General features: G+C 43.1%; 2 protein-coding genes across 2 annotated transcripts in view; both read right to left on the bottom strand.

Moving 5' to 3' along the window:
- LOC121568013 (vacuole membrane protein 1) overlaps window positions 1-4,994 on the bottom strand; it is a 30,129-nt gene extending 25,135 nt beyond the window's left edge. Inside the window, exons 1-5 of the mRNA XM_041878493.2 lie at window positions 4,125-4,994; window positions 3,394-3,498; window positions 2,546-2,678; window positions 2,307-2,397; window positions 1,802-1,912 (exon numbers count right to left, since the gene is read on the bottom strand). Of these exons, the coding sequence (XP_041734427.1) occupies window positions 1,802-1,912; window positions 2,307-2,397; window positions 2,546-2,678; window positions 3,394-3,469 (411 nt within the window). The 5' untranslated portion in view covers window positions 3,470-3,498; window positions 4,125-4,994. The remainder of the gene's footprint in view (window positions 1-1,801; window positions 1,913-2,306; window positions 2,398-2,545; window positions 2,679-3,393; window positions 3,499-4,124) is intronic.
- A 78-nt stretch (window positions 4,995-5,072) lies between these two features.
- On the bottom strand, window positions 5,073-14,976 carry LOC121568012. The gene is made up of 12 exons (XM_041878492.1): window positions 14,328-14,976; window positions 13,066-13,197; window positions 12,572-12,946; window positions 12,314-12,451; window positions 10,764-11,120; window positions 10,356-10,558; window positions 8,805-8,909; window positions 8,581-8,676; window positions 8,379-8,489; window positions 6,539-6,659; window positions 6,073-6,360; window positions 5,073-5,982 (listed from the first exon to the last, which is right to left on the bottom strand). The coding sequence occupies exons 1-12, from the start codon at window positions 14,725-14,727 to the stop codon at window positions 5,123-5,125; spliced, it is 3,186 nt and encodes a 1,061-aa protein (XP_041734426.1). The 5' UTR covers window positions 14,728-14,976; the 3' UTR covers window positions 5,073-5,122.
- Window positions 14,977-16,401: the final 1,425 nt, after the last annotated feature.

The raw sequence follows: 16,401 nt of genomic DNA on the forward strand, positions 1-16,401 counted from the left end.
AATGACTGGAACGAACTGCAAAAATCTCTGAAGCTGGAGACACTTATCTCCCTCACTAACTTTAAGCATCAGTTGTCAGAGCAGCTTACCGATCACTGCACCTGTACACAGCCCATCTGTAATCAGCCCACCCAACTACCTCATCCCCATATTGTTATTTATTTTGCTCATTTGCACCCCAGTATCTCTATTTGCACATCATCTTCTGCACATCTATCACTCCAGTTTTAATACTAAATTGTAATTATTTTGCACTATGGCCTATTTATTGCCTTACCTCCATAACTTACTACATTTGCACACACTGTATATAGATTTTCTATTGTGTTATTGACTGTACGTTTTGTTTATTCCATATGTAACTCTGTGTTGTTGTTGTTTTTAATCGCACTGCTTTGCTTTATCTTGGCCAGGTCGTGGTTGTAAATGAGAACTTGTTCTCAACTGGCTTACCTGGTTAAATAAAGGTGAAATAAAAATAAATAAATAAAAAAGGCTATGCTTAGTTATTTGGCCACTTTAGGTGTGATACGAACCTTATCAAAACATATAGGCCTATGGGCTAGGCTACATGTGACTATGATTGGAAAAAGTTGCACAAAGAAAATCTTGCCTTAGACTGCACACGCTGGGCATCATTCACAAGTGATGATAATAATATTCTCACCCATTAGACTATTGTCAATTTAATCTTGTCTTTACATATACCAAATAATATGTGTGAAATTAGTTTTGATTTAGAACGGGCCATTATCAAGCACCTGTCGGAACAGGCGCAGGGGAAAAAATACATGATCCATATGCACTTGAACAGCGAATGGAGGACACTTTTCCCGCGGTTCATTTTCATGCCAGCCAGGTAGGCTACTCCGGTTGTAAAGCGAAGCAATGTGCTTAATATTAGGAAAGTTGAGAAATAAATATAGTAAGCCTAGCCTATTGAAAGCTGATTGGATCCTCTTTTTAATAGAGACCATCAAAACTCTGTTCTCACGTAATTGCATAGCCTATAGAAATGTTGCGCCACATGGGCTTATAGGAACACTTATTTAATTCCATGCATCACCCAGCTATGAGGAGCTGGCTCTCAAGTGTGTGATTAGATATTCGATTGCATTTGCAGCGATGTCAGAGTGATTAGAGGGACAGAACACTGAGTACCACGGCATTAGCAACTGGCCGTTAGCAAGTTTGGTAGGCTACGAATGAGCACCAGCGCCATCAGAGCACAGTTTTGGAGAAGCTTAGTTACTGTGACTCGACAGTCACATAGAATTTGACTGCGGTCATAACTCGTGACTGCCGGTGTAGCGGTAATACGGTCAATGTAACAGCCCTAATCAGGGCCCAGTTTATCATAACTTCTGAAAAACTGGGTCCAGAGGTGAATGGCAGATCTATGGAGAACCAGGCAGGAGAACTGAACACATTGAAAGAATGAGATAGGAAGTATGAGGCCACCCACTGGACAAACTGTGGATATGTATTATGTTTCTGACAATGGTGACTCAGATGATGGAAATACCTTGTGCACAAAATGTGTCCCTCTTGCTCAAAGAGGAAAAGCACTGTAAACTAATTCACCGTAACTATAAATTTTTTTTTATCTATCGTGCTAGTTATGGGACAAGCAGAGCTAACAGGCTCTCAAAAACATCCAATGTCAAATACTGTACCAGCATTCTCAAAAATGTAATTACTACAGATACAGCAGGCTTTTCCACTGTCTGAGCGTGATAAGTTAGCTTACATTTTCGATGGCACAGCTGACAGGCAAGGGAAGGGTGGTTCTCTTACTTACCAGGTATAGTAGGAAGGTATGTAGGCCAGTCCCAAGGCCTACTGAGGACAGGATGCCCAAACCTACCCAGTAGGCACACCACAGGAACCTCTTCTCCAGGTACTGCACATACTGCAGAGGAGAACAGACAGGAGGGGGAGAGAGAAGTAGAGAGCGCATAAGGCTTTTGCATGGACAAAGATAGCCATAACATACAACTTCACAAGACATTTATCCTTTAGAGAGAACAATGGAGACCTATGTTATGCCAAGGATAGTGGTGGAAGAAGAGGAAATGTCAACGCTTTACACCACAATATCAACATATAAGCTAAGATACATCCAATGTACTGGCCTGAGCCTCAAGTAAAAAAAAGTTTATAGCACAACACATCTCCTCAGGTGACCTTTCCTCTAGGAATGCAGTGTATCTGAATGAACAGTTACTTATCTTTAACCATTAAAACCCCAAAATAAATAAATTACAGAGGAGGTGATAGGGGTTTCTGTTTCTCTCCTTCCTTACCTTCTGGTGTGCTCCCTCGGTGGAGTAGGCAAGGGAGAACAGTGAACACAATACCAGGAACAAGAACACTGTACCCCTTTGTCGCCATAACCTGCAGAGGGGAAGAAGTGGAACAGTTTATTATTAGGTACAACTACCTAATGACTAGACTGGCAGACTGTTACTGTAAACACAACAGAACTGAGAAAGCTTTCAACTGATCAGTTGGTTTCTAGTTTTACTGTCAAATAGTGGTTTACTTTAATGTCCACTCCTTTAGTATGATGAAGGTTTCCAGGAGGAAGTAGTGTAGTGTGACGATAGGCCGCCTCCACAGCACCAGAGCGAGACGCTCCTCCCGATCTTTCTGCCTCCTCTCACTGACCGCAGAGTCTGCAGATACAGAGCACACTCGTGAGGTCATATTAACCTATAAAATGGGCTAGTATCAAAAAAGCTACTGCAATATCCCCTTATTTTGCTGGACATACGCTATCATGTGCCTTTGACAAAGTCATGTCACTTTGTCTAGGCCTAAATAGGAACATAAAACTAGCAATTGGTGGCGTTCTCTAGTCTAGACCTTTGAATGAAGTATAATTATTTAGTAGTTTCTAAACTATGGAATAAAGCAGTACGCAACAGTTTGGACCATTCTGGCAATACTGGAATGTTGTGGCGCAGTGGTCTAAGGCACTGCATCGCAGTGCTAGCTGTGCCACTAGAGATCCTGGTTCGAATCCAGGCTCTGTCGTAGCAGGCCGCAACCGGGAGACCCATGGGGCGGCGCACAATTGGCCCAGCGTCGTCCAGGGTAGGGGAGGGAATGGCCGGCAGGGGATGTAGCTCAGTTGGTAGAGCATGGCGTTTGCAACGCCAGGGTTGTGGGTTCGATAAAATAATGTATGTGCTAACTGTAAGTCGCTCTGGATAAGAGCGTCTGCTAAATGACTAAAATGTAAATGTAAAAATGTAAGAAGAATTGCCAAGATAATGTTTGCAGTTTCTGCATACCAATAGCAACACTTCTCCTTCCTTGGTCAAATTGTTTATCTGTTCTCCATAAACAGCCTAATGCTGGTTCACTTGGAGAAGTTTCAAAACCGACCTGCAAAATGTCCATTCTGTTTGTCTTTGGTTCCTCGCTTCTGTGGTTGTTCACAGCTTGCCCCATTCGTTGCCATCTCATTCACTTTTGAATCGACCAGACAACCTGAGGACATGACCAGCAAATACGTTTTTTTAGGGTTTTGCCTCTTATCAACTGTAGGAAGAGCATTAGTTGGTTATTGATTGTCACTGACTGACAGCTAGTGGCAACATCTCCCACACGCTAACGTTAGCTAACTAACCGGTATGCAAGCTAACAAAAAGCTGATGGCAAGTAACCCTTATTCATGACTCCAACTCCATTGGATTACATTGACCGGCTGTGTAAACCACCTTGGGTTCTCGAGAACTAACTTAGCTAGCAAGTAAAGTGTGTAATAGCTAGCTAGCTGGCTGGCGTGAGTTTATAAAAACATAACTAGTTAGCTACAATTAATTGTTCAATGTTTATGACTATGAATTACGAATTATAAACTACAGTAACCTATTGCATGTTGACGTCGCTAGTTAGCAAGGTAGCTAGCTAGCTATGCTAAGTAGCTAGTTAGTGACACTGGGAAAATATAGGCTACAACAACCACGGAAATATGTTTGGATCAAGTTACTTCAGTTGTTGTCTTGAGACGTAAATTACTATAATACCAAAACTATTTTCACAGTCGAAAATGTTACATATTATAGGCAAAAATGTATTTGTTAGTCACACAAATTAAATAAATGAACTCATACCTCAAAGCGTCTTCTTCCTGGAGACGTGGCAATCACTTCCGGCCAAAATATTTCCTTCTAAGTAAAGGTCCCCCTTTACATCATTTTATATTCATCAATATTGAATTGGTTTGTGTTTATTCATAAGTGATAATTGCATTACAGTTTATTTTATTAATTTTTTATGTTGTGCCCATGAACGTAGAGTTGAATCTAGCCTTTGATCATGACTCCAAGTTCCATTACATTACACATAAAAGTAATTGGACAAAGGTTTGGACCTCTTCTGTAAGGGGGAGTTTTGTTAAGAGCACCGAGGCTCGGTCTTAACATTAACCTGCATCGTTTGCGGTATGCTTTTGGAAGCAGAAGGACCTTATCTTTCATATCAGCGAGAAATAATTTTCAAAAAACAGTTAAATTGATACACACCTCTATAGGGTTAGGGTTCCCACACAGCCATATCTCCATGTTACAGGTCGTGTTAATGGGAGACAGAGGGACCACCTGTGCTAATTAGCCATCTAGCATGCTCTGTACACCTGTGTGTAACAGAAGGCCGCCAGAAACGTGTTGTCAATGAAAAATACTGTTGGCTGCAACTGTGATAAAGCGGTTTAAAACAGTGTACAGTAAGTGTATAGTTTGCATTTGTGAAATTATTTTGTGATATTAACATAAAGGGCGTTATGTTTCTAGAACCGTATCGCAATTGAGAATCGATTCACGTTTGATGGAGTATTTGGCTGTTTTGGCTGCCAGAGCCAGTCTACCTCGGCAAAAAACATATTTGGACCTTAAGGAGTAAGGGTAGGCTCCTTAAGAGTTAATCTTGGGCTAGGTTGAATCTAGAGGCATGGACTCACCATATTAACAGTATAGCATGATCATTGGCAGGATATTGATTAACCCCTCACATTGTTCACAGGTTTTAGGTTGTTCAAAACAAAATGCACAGGGAATCGTTAATCACAATACTTGTTTTCAGTATTTAATGACTGCACCTGCAGAATCCCATCCTAAAATCTATGACTTTTAAGATGTGTATTCAGATTTCCCCTTATAGAAAATCTCTTCCCACACTTGTAGCACTGGTGAGGTTTTTCGCCAGTGTGAGTAAGTGTGTGTCTCTTAAGGCCTCTTGCCGTAGTAAAACGTTTTGTGCACAGGGTGCAGGGGTATGGACGCTCTCCTGTGTGAGATCGCATATGAAGTGTTAGATGGCATGATGCTTTGAAGCCCTTTCCACAACGTTTACAGGTGTAGGGACATTCTCCTGTGTGCGATCGTGTATGCAGCCGCAGTTCTCCTGAGCTAAGGAATGCCTTACCACAGATGCTACATAAATAGTTTTTCTCCCCTGCATGCATCCGCATGTGTCTTGCTAGATGTTGGACAGATGTTTTCCCACAAATAGTGCAACAGTAGGGACGCTCCCCAGTGTGTGTGCGCACATGCCATTTGAGTGAACCTGCACACATGAATCTTCGGTCACAGTGAGAGCATTTGAATGGTCTTTCCCCTGTGTGAACTCGCTGATGTTTTTTCAGACCACACCTGGAAGAAAATCTTTTCTCACATTGGTTACAATGGAATGGCAATGTGTGAATTCCTATATGTACTTTCAGGGTTTTGGAGCATTTGAAAACCTTCCCACAATGAGTGCATTTGTGAGTCTTGATTGTTGGCGCATAGGGGATTATTTTAGTGCTGCTTGAGGGAAAGGGGTTATCAGTCCCAGATTCCTTAGCACATAAAAGCTTCCGGTCCTCTCCTCGATGCCTAATCCTGATGTGCTGGTGGAGTTTTGCAATTTCACTATGAGAGAATGGGCAGAGGGAGCAGGCGAGGACCTGGGATGACATGTCACTATTCAATCCTGCAATGACAAGATCAGGAGTGTAGATTGTATAACAGGTGATGTTATCAATCATTTGTTAACATGAGATCAGTATTTAAATTCCCTTACCGTTACTGGGCACTGGGATACACAGCGCAGAAGTCTCTGCCGTTGAAATGCCCATCTGCTCCTGTTGCTCCAAATCCTGCCCTGTATAACTTATTTCATTGCAGTCTTCATCACTCTGTCGATCTTCCATTTCCTCTTCTTCCTCATCCTCCACTCTGCCCCCATTAGGTTGTCCTCCATCTCTCGTTTTGTCAGAGCTGGCCTGCTCAGAGCCAATGACAACTCTTATTGTTGGAGGGAGGGACAGTGTGGACAGGATGGTATCTGCAGTGTAGTAAGAGAAATAACCTACGAAAGACAGCACAAGTTATACAAACAAGTTACTCTTGCTATATTTTTCAGCACTGTTTTCCTTACCATTACAGCTAAAATGATTGCCACTGACTGGCTGTGTAGTCCAACTCCGAACACCAGCATTATCAAGTTCAAATGACAGGAGTTTGGTTTGCTCTGGATGGAGACTTACTCTTTTTCAGGTTTCCATGATGCTGATGGTGCTGCAGAAGTGTCTTCAGCTCTTCAGGGTCAAAGATGGCGTGTCCACATTCCTCCATGACAGAGGGGCCTGCACCGAGCCATGCTGCCGTCTGAGGAGCAGGGGAATATAGTGTTAAAATACACTATGCCAGACACCTGATGTTTTACACACATGGAAATACCTAAAATGTAATATACACTGCTCAAAAAAATAAAGGGAACACTTAAACAACACAATGTAACTCCAAGTCAATCACAATTCTGTGAAATCAAACTGTCCACTTAGGAAGCAACACTGATTGACAATACATTTCACATGCTGTTGTGCAAATGGAATAGACAACAGGTGGAAATTATAGGCAATTAGCAAGACACCCCCAATAAAGGAGTGGTTCTGCAGGTGGTGACCACAGACCACTTCTCAGTTCCTATGCTTCCTGGCTGATGTTTTGGTCACCACTCTAGTGGTAGCATGAGACGGAGTCTACAACCCACACAAGTGGCTCAGGTAGTGCAGCTCATCCAGGATGGCACATCAATGCGAGCTGTGGCAAGAAGGTTTGCTGTGTCTGTCAGCGTAGTGTCCAGAGCATGGAGGCGCTACCAGGAGACAGGCCAGTACATCAGGAGACGTGGAGGAGGCCGTAGGAGGGCAACAACCCTTTGTGCAAGGAGGAGCAGGAGGACCACTGCCAGAGCCCTGCAAAATGACCTCCAGCAGGCCACAAATGTGCATGTGTCTGCTCAAACGGTCAGAAACAGACTCCATGAGGGTGGTATGAGGGCCCGACGTCCACAGGTGGGCGTTGTGCTTACAGCCCAACACCGTGCAGGACGTTTGGCATTTGCCAGAGAACACCAAGATTGGCAAATTCGCCACTAGTGCCCTGTGCTCTTCACAGATGAAAGCAGGTTCACACTGACATGTGACAGACGTGACAGAGTCTGGAGACGCCGTGGAGAACGTTCTGCTGCCTGCAACATCCTCCAGCATGACCGGTTTGGCGGTGGGTCAGTCATGGTGTGGGGTGGCATTTCTTTGGGGGGCCGCACAGCCCTCCATGACTGCCATTAGGTACCGAGATGAGATCCTCAGACCCCTTGTGAGCTCATATGCTGGTGCGGTTGGCCCTGGGTTCCTCCTAATGCAAGACAATGCTAGACCTCATGTGGCTGGAGTGTGTCAGCAGTTCCTGCAAGAGGAAGGCATTGATGCTATGGACTGGCCCGCCCGTTCCCCAGACCTGAATCCAATTGAGCACATCTGGGACATCATGTCTCGCTCCATCCACCAACGCCATATTGCACCACAGACTGTCCAGGAGTTGGCGGATGCTTTAGTCCAGGTCTGGGAGGAGATCCCTCAGGAGACCATCCACCACCTCATCAGGAGCATGCCCAGGCGTTGTAGGGAGGTCATACAGGCACGTGGAGGCCACACACACTACTGAGCCTCATTTTGACTTGTTTTAAGGACATTACATCAACGTTGGATCAGCCTGTAGTGTGGTTTTCCACTTTAATTTTGAGTGTGACTCCAAATCCAGACCACCATGGGTTGATAAATTTGATTTCCATTGATCATTTTTTTGTGATTTTGTTGTCAGCACATTCAACTATGTAAAGAAAAAAGTATTTAATAAGATTATTTCATTCATTCAGATCTAGGATGTGTTATTTTAGTGTTCCCTTTATTTTTTTGAGCAGTGTAGTGTTTTCCATTCAGTTGTACTCTGGCCATCTTTGTAAGAGAGCAAACAATTTTTTGGGCATAAAACCTAGTGTAGACTAAAGGGATCAAACTCATACTGTGATGTTTCAATCTGTACCTGTGTGAAGTCTGGTACAGGAAGCAGCTCCTCCAGTCTGGAGAGGAACTCCCATACCAGTACCTGCAGTGCTGTGTCATACCGAGGGCCGTAGTGTACTGGGAACACCTCCTGAAAAATGTATAATTTATGACAAAGTCCTGTGCCAATGCTGATACAAGCAATAGGCACCTGAAAGTCACGAACCAGAAAGATCTCTTACCTGGAAGAAGTGCTCCCTCTCAGAAGGGTCTTCCAGCAGGGTTTGGACCAACTCCACAAAGTTAGACTCTGTAGCCTCCAACTCATCATCATTACTCTGTCAGTAAGCATAAACAAACAAAACGAATTACGTCAGACATGAACTCAACCTCAACATAAGGCTGAAAACGTTCATATTTCCTTCAAATATTACTTTAAAATGTTGCCAAAATAAGTTAAACGTACCTCTTTGTGTACAGAGAATTCTGTCAAATAATGGATTTTATCCAGGTGAGGCTGGATGGTTACGAGGTCAGCTGTGCTATCATTGCGACATAACTCCAGAACCAGCTGAAAAAGAGGTTGACGTGAGGCAGCACCAGGGGAAAACATACTACACTGAACAAAAATATAAACACAACATGTAAAGTGTTGGTCCCATGTTTCATGAGCTGAAATAAAAGATCCCAGAAGTTTTCCATACACACAAAAAGCTTATTTCTCTCAAATGTTGAGCACAAATGTGTTACATCCCTGTTAGTGAGCATGTCTCCTTTGCCAAGATAACCCATCCACCTGACAGGTGTGGCATATCAAGAAGTGGATTAAACAGCATGATCATTACACAGGTGCACCTTGTTCTGGGGACAATAAAAGGCCACAAAAATGTGCAGTTTTGTCACACAACACAATGCCACAGATGTCTCACGTTTTGAGGGAGTGTGCAATTGGCATGTTGACTGCAGGAATGTTCACCAGAGCTGTTGCCAGATAATTGAATGTTCATTTCTCTACCATGAGCCGCCTCCAATGTCATTTTAGAGAATAGCCACCCGGACAGCTGATGAAACTGTGGGTTTGCACAACCAGAGAATTTCTGCACAAACTGTTAGAAACCGTCTCAGGGAAGCTCATCTCTGTCCTCACCAGTCTTGACCTGACTGCAGATCGGCGTCGTAACCGACTTCAGTGGGCAAATGCTCACCTTCGATGGTCACTAGCATGCTGGAGAAGTGTGCTCTTCACGGATTAATCCCAGTTTCAACTACACCGGGCAGATGGCATCGTGTGGGTGAGCGGTTTGCTGATGTCAGCGTTGTGAACAGAGTGCCCCATGGTGGCAGTGGGGTTATGGTATGGGCAGCCATAAGCTACAGACAACAAACACAATTGCATTTTATCGATGGCAATTTGAATGCACAGAGATACCGTGACGAGATCCTGAGGCCCATTGTCATGCCATTCATCCGCCGCCATCACCTCATGTTTCAGCATGATAATGCTGTACACAATTCCTGGAAGATGAAAATGTCACAGTTCATCCATGGCCTGCATACTCACCAGACATGTCACCCATTGAGCATGTATGCGATGCTCTGGATCGATGTGTACGACAGCGTGTTCCAGTTCCTGCCAATATCCAGCAACTTCGCATAGCCATTGAAGAGGAGAGGGACAAGATTTCACAGGCCACAATCAACAGCCTGATCAACTCTGCGAAGGAGATGTGTCGCGCTGCATGAGGCAAATGGTGGTCACACCAGATACTGACTGGTTTTCTGATCCACGGCCCTACTTTTTTTTTTAAGGTATCTGTGACCAACAGACGCATATCTGTATTCTCAGTCATGTGAAATCTATAGATTAAGGCCTAATTAATTTATTTCAATTGACTGATTTCCTTATATGAACTGTAACTCAGTAAAATCTTTGAAATTGTTGCATGTTGCGTTTATATTTGCAAATAGTTGCTGCCCATACTTCTATCGGAATCCTCTGCATTTCCACCTCTCTCACCCTTGCTCTCAGACCCAGGAGGAGTTGGGTCCTCTGCCTGGAACTGAGCAGCTCTGGAACCATCTCTGTCACCAAAGTTACAAACTCCTCCAGTTTCCCATAATGCTTTACAAGATGCTGCTGAGCCACTTGCCACAAGAATGCTGACATCAGGCGTAGTGGTGGAGCAAGGAGACGCAGGGAGGAGAGAGTTAAATGGGGACCTACAGTGGGAAACACAAACAAGAAAATAAGTTTAAACCTAAAATATTGTATAGGTTAGATCTAAAATGTATTTAGCTAGGGTTTGGGATACTAGTCAGCTTCAGCAAATATTTATGAAGCCAGCCACCATTTTAAAAGCACTCACACAAACAACATATCGGGCCAAGTTACCATTTTGAAAATGTATAGTACAGCTTCATTTACCAGAGTCTTCTGCCTCTGGCAAGGACTTAAGCTGAGTCGACTCCAAAAGCATTGAAGTTCTTGTTCGCTGACTGAGGACAGCATCCATGATAGCAAACCATCTTCTTCCACTAATGTTGGAACTATTTTTGCTAGTGTGGTTCTTGATTTTTTTGTATTCCTGTTTCAGCTTTTTTATTTTCTCTCTGCACTGTTTAGAGGTCTTCGTAGATCCGAGGGCAGCGAGCTCAGAACTCAGTTTGGTAAAGACTCTCTTGTTTCTCACTGCGGAGAGAAGCTGCTCCTGAACACTCCCATCTGCCCAGAGTGTTAACAACGCATGGACCTCCTCAGGTGACCAGATGGCTCGAGATTCATCTGTGAATGCACCAGATCAGCTAAAAGCACTTACAAACTGGCAAACAATGTTAGCTAGCAAGTTTATACCGTTTTCCAGAAAGGTGTACTATACTGAACAAAAATAAACGAAACATGCAACAATTTCAAAGATTTTACTGAGTTACAGGTCATATGAGAAAATCAGTCAATTTAAATGAATTCACTAGGCCCTAATCTATAGATTTCACATGAATGGGAATACAGATATGGATCTGTTAGTCACAGATACCTTAAGAAAAATTGGCCTCAGGATCTCGTTGCGGTATTTTTGTGCATTCAAATTTCTATCGATAAAATGCAATTGTGTTTACATTTACATTTACATTTTAGTCATTTAGCAGACGCTCTTATCCAGAGCGACTTACAGGAGCAATTAGGGTTAAGTGCCTTGCTCAAGGGCACATCGACAGATTTTTCACCTAGTCGGCTCGGGGATTAGAACCAGCGACCTTTCGGTTACTGGCACAACGCTCTTACCCACTAAGCTACCTGCCGTAGCTTATGCCTGCCCATACCATAACCCCACCGCCACCATGGGACACTCTGTTCACAACGTTGACATCAGCAAACCGCTCAACCACAGGACGCCATACACATGGTCTGCGGTTGTGAGGCCGGTTGGATGTACTGCCAAATTCTCTAAAACGACATTGGAGGCGGCTTATGGTAGAGAAATTAACATTACATTATCTGGCAACAGCTCTGGTGGACATTCCTGCAGTCAGCATGCCAATTGTGCGCTCCCTCAAAACTTAAGACATCTGTGGCATTGTTTTGTGTTACAAAACTTCACATTTTAGTGGCCTTTTATTGTCCCCAGCACAAGGTGCACCTGTGTAATGATCATGCTGTTTAATCAGCTTCTTGATATGCCACACCTGTCAGGTGGATGGATTATCTTGGCAAAGGAGAAATGCACACTAACAGGGATGTAAACAAATTTGTGCACAACATTTGAGAGAAATAAGCTTTTTGTGCATATGGAAAACTACTGGGATCTTTTATTTCAGCTCATGAAACATGGGACCAACACTTTACATGTTGCGTTTATATTTTTGTTCAGTGTAGATAAGTGTTTCTCAACTTCTGACAATTTTACTGTCTGGTCCCTCAGATGGTTAGCAGACATTGAGTCCTTTAAAAAGGTTCAGAAAGACTACTAGATAACTTACCATTATGTTCTGCTTCTAGAGGGGAATCAGTCAACTCCAACCGCATAGCAGGTGAATTTATCATAGCAGCTGAGGTTCCTAGTCGGTGACCAAGGAAACCATGGACCTCATCAGATGTCAAACTGGATGGAGATTTGTCTGGGGAAGCAACAGATCAGTTGACAAACAATATTAACTTCCGAGCTTCCAGTCGCAGGCCAAGTTAGTGTTTTAAAAATGTGCACTAGTGTTGATGCTGTACTAGACAGCTTAACTTACAAGAATCTTCAACTTCTTGTGGTGAATCAGGTTGAGTTGACTCCAAAGTCTTTCCATCTGAATCTATTACCAAAGTACTTGGTTGGTGACAGAGGACACTATCCATGATGGCAAACCATCTTTCTCTACGGCGGTTGTAGCTCCTCTTCTTCTTGTCGTCCTTGATTTTATGATACTCTTGTTTCAGCTTTTTTATTTTCTCTCTGCACCTCTTTGACGACCTGTTAAACCCCAGGGAAGCGAGCTCTGAACTAAGTTTGGTAAAGACTCTCTCGTTTCTCACTGCTGAGAGAAGCTGCTCCTGAACACTCCTGTCTGCCCAGAGTGTTAACAATGCATGGACCTCCTCAGGCGTCCAGCGGAATGGAGACTCATCTGTGAATGTACCAGATTAGTTGAAAGACACTAGTAAACACAGATAAAATGTTATCCAGTAAGGTCGTAGGCCATTTAGGCTTACTAAAAATGTAATGGATCAGTGTTTCACAGCTTACCATAATCTTCTGCTTTTTGAGGGGAATCAGCCGACTCCAACAGCCTAGAAGCTGAATTTATCCCCCCAGACCCTGAACGGTGACTAAAGAGACCTTGGACCTCATCAGGCATCCAACTGGATGGAGACTTGTCTGTGGAAGCACCAGACAACATGAGTACTCACAAAAACAGGGACACAATAACTAGCAAAGCTTGTGTAACATGGCATGTGAGCTTTGTACTGTACTGCCTCTGCCCAGAGGCCTGGACTTAGCCTATGTGGCACAAAGCTGCTTCATTCCCACCGCTGCTACCAATGTAGCAGGAAAGAAGAATGAACTGCATCATGGCTTTTACGGTGCAGATGTGAGCACCTAACAGACTGTGCCACAAAAGCCTGGGCCTCTGGTCAGAGCTGTATATTGCTCACATACGCCGTGTTAGCCTACACTTGCAAGTAGCTTTAGCTATGGAAACACCATTCACCATTTCCTAATGTTACTTAGCTAATAACACTGGGAAACCAGTGGAGGCTGGTGGGAGGAGTAATGGCTGGAATGGAATAAACGGAACGGCATCAAACATATGGAAATCACGTTTGACTCCGTTCCATTAAATCCAATCCAGCTATTCCAATCAGCCCGTCCTCCTATAACTCCCCCCACCAGCCTCCACTGTGGGAACCGCATGGAAAGTCACATCCTGTCAGCATGATGAAAAATAGGCCATGGCCCAATACTTTGTTACCTGGCCTCCAGGGGTGGAAATGCAGGCCAAGAGCCAGTGTAAACCAATTATTTATATATACACTAGATCACTGATAGTGGGCGCTGTGTTGAAGCCACCGTGCCTCCATCTTGGCACTCCTCCACGTTGTAATTTTTTTTATTTTGGAAGCTATAGAAATGCATTTAATAATGTCTACATTCGTTTTTGCCACATTTATTTTATTACAGACACCTTAATGCATACTTTTAAATTATATTATGCACTAAACATAAAATAAAAACATTTTCTTTAAAGTATATATTACTAATGTTACTGTCCACTAGAACACAAAAATACTTAAATACATGTAATTCTGTCCTTTAAACATTTCATTGAAATACTGTAAAATTTCCATTCAATCCTATGGAGGACTGCTCCTACCGGGGAGTGCCAATATGGCCGACCGGTGGCTTCAAAGCCTCTTATTGGCCAATACGTACCATCAGCAATCCAGGGTTTATATACATTATTGTGTAAAACCCAACATTGGAAAAGGGACATTAGTCTAAATTACCGGGACCTTCCTCCTCTGGTGGGGAATCAGGCTTGGACTCCAAAATATTTGGAGAATGTATTACCAACCCAGACTCCAATAAGGTACTTGGTTGATGACCGAGGACACTTTCCATGATGGCAAACCATCTTCCATGACAGGCGGCGGCATTCTTGTTTTTTTTGTCTTTGATTTTTTTGTATTCCTGTTTCAGCTTTTTTATTTTCCACCTGCACTGTGTCGATGTTTTGATAAAGCCTAGGGCAGCAAGCTCTGAACTCAGTTTGGTAAAGACTCTCTCGTTTCTCACTGCGGAGAGAAGCTGCTCTTGAACACTCCCGTCTGCCCAGCGTGTTAACAATGCCACTATCTCCTCAGGTGTCCATTGACATGCGCCGGACAGAGATTTTTTGTTTTCCATGGTTATTTATTTGCTATTTGTAGAAGTTTATAGAATACCCTTTTCACAATATTCTGCCTAGCACGGCTCGGTTCGTTAAAAGCAAAGATGTTTCACTAAACCAAGATACACCACAGCCTGTCGTTTCAAATGGGAACAAATGAGCCATAGTGGGCAGAACAAGCAATGAGGTAGACAGAGCCAAGCAGGAGCTAGCGTGATCCTATTTGCCAAAACACATCTCGTTCCATCTTCTCCCACTGCTAGCCATTGGGCTTCCTCTCAAATATGGTAGTGAGTGGAAACGCCAACCGGATGCGTCATATCTATACATCCGGTGAAGTATCTGTCTCATTGTTCTATCTGTGATAAAAGTGGACCGCGATAGCCTCCTTATTGAAGCCTCCAGGTCAGCAACAACGAATCACAAATCACTTCCGGGTTACGTTGTTTTTCTCAAATCCTTCAAAATAAGAGTATTCTCACAGATGAAAGGGATTAGATATCAATCTCTTTGGTATTCCCAATTATCTTGGTTACAGCAAAAAAGTTAAAGGTCCAATGCAGCCATTTTTATGTCAATAAAAAATCATTTATGGGTAACAATTAAGCACCTTACTGTGATAGTTTAATTAAAATGGTAAAAAAGAAACAAAAATAGCCTCTTATAAAAAAAAAAGGGGTAAACTGGCTGTTATTGGCATAGAGGTTTGGAACCCTTTTTATTGGTCTATTAACTAATTTAGCACCTGGTGGTGTCACCAGGCAGGCCAAAACTCCATCCCACCAAAACAGGCTGAAATTTCATGCAGCTTTTTCAAACAGGTCTTAAACTGAAAGGGCATTATCATTTTCACAGGATTATTCCAACCTCATAGCGTGGATATATACATATATACACAGTACCAGTCAAAAGTTTGGACACACCTACTTATTCAAGGATTTTTCTTTATTTTTACTATTTTCTACATTGTAGAATAATAGTGAAGACATCAAAACTATGAAATAACACATATGGAATCAAGTAGTAATCAAAACAGTGTTAAACAAATCAAAATATATGTTATATTTGAGATTCTTCAAAGTAGCCACCCGTTGCCTTGATGACAGCTTTGCACACTCTTGGCATTCTCTCAACCAGCTTCATGAGGAATGCTTTTCCAACAGTCTTGAAGGAGTTCCCACATATGCTGAGCACTTGTTGGCTGCTTTTCCTTCACTCTGCTGTCCAACTCATCCCAAACCATCTCAATTGGGTTGAGGTCGGGGGATTGTGCAGGCCAGGTCATCTGATGCAGCACTCCATCACTCTCCTAGGTCAAATAGCCCTTACACAGCCTGGATGTGTGTTTTGGGTCCTGTTGAAAAACAAATGATAGTCCCATTAAGCGCAAACCAGATTGGATGGCGTATCGCTGCAGAATGCTGTGGTAGCCATGCTGGTTAAGTGTGCCTTGAATTCTAAATAAATCACAGACAGTGTCACCAGCAAAGCACCATCACACCTCCTCCTCCATGCTTCACGTTGGGAACCACACATGCGGAGATCATCCGTTCACCTACTCTGCGTCTCACAAAGACATGGCAGTTGGAACCAAAAATCAGACCAAAGGACATATTTCCACCGATCTAATGTCCATTGCTCATGTTTCTTTGCCCAAGCAAGTCTCTTCTTCTTATTGGTGTCCTTTAGTA

Source organism: Coregonus clupeaformis, chromosome 6 (genome assembly GCF_020615455.1).
Source record: "Coregonus clupeaformis isolate EN_2021a chromosome 6, ASM2061545v1, whole genome shotgun sequence".
Lineage (NCBI taxonomy): Eukaryota > Metazoa > Chordata > Actinopteri > Salmoniformes > Salmonidae > Coregonus > Coregonus clupeaformis.

Excerpts from the sequence above, each read along its gene's own strand:
- LOC121568012 (XM_041878492.1), bottom strand. The coding sequence starts at position 14,727 with ATGGAAAACAAAAAATCTCTGTCCGGCGCATGTCAATGGACACCTGAG. Across the intron at positions 13,198-14,327 it reads ACCAGAGGAGGAAGGTCCCG|ACAAGTCTCCATCCAGTTGG; the intron begins GTAATTTAGACT and ends GTGCTTCCACAG. Across the intron at positions 12,452-12,571 it reads ACAAGAAGTTGAAGATTCTT|ACAAATCTCCATCCAGTTTG; the intron begins GTAAGTTAAGCT and ends TTGCTTCCCCAG.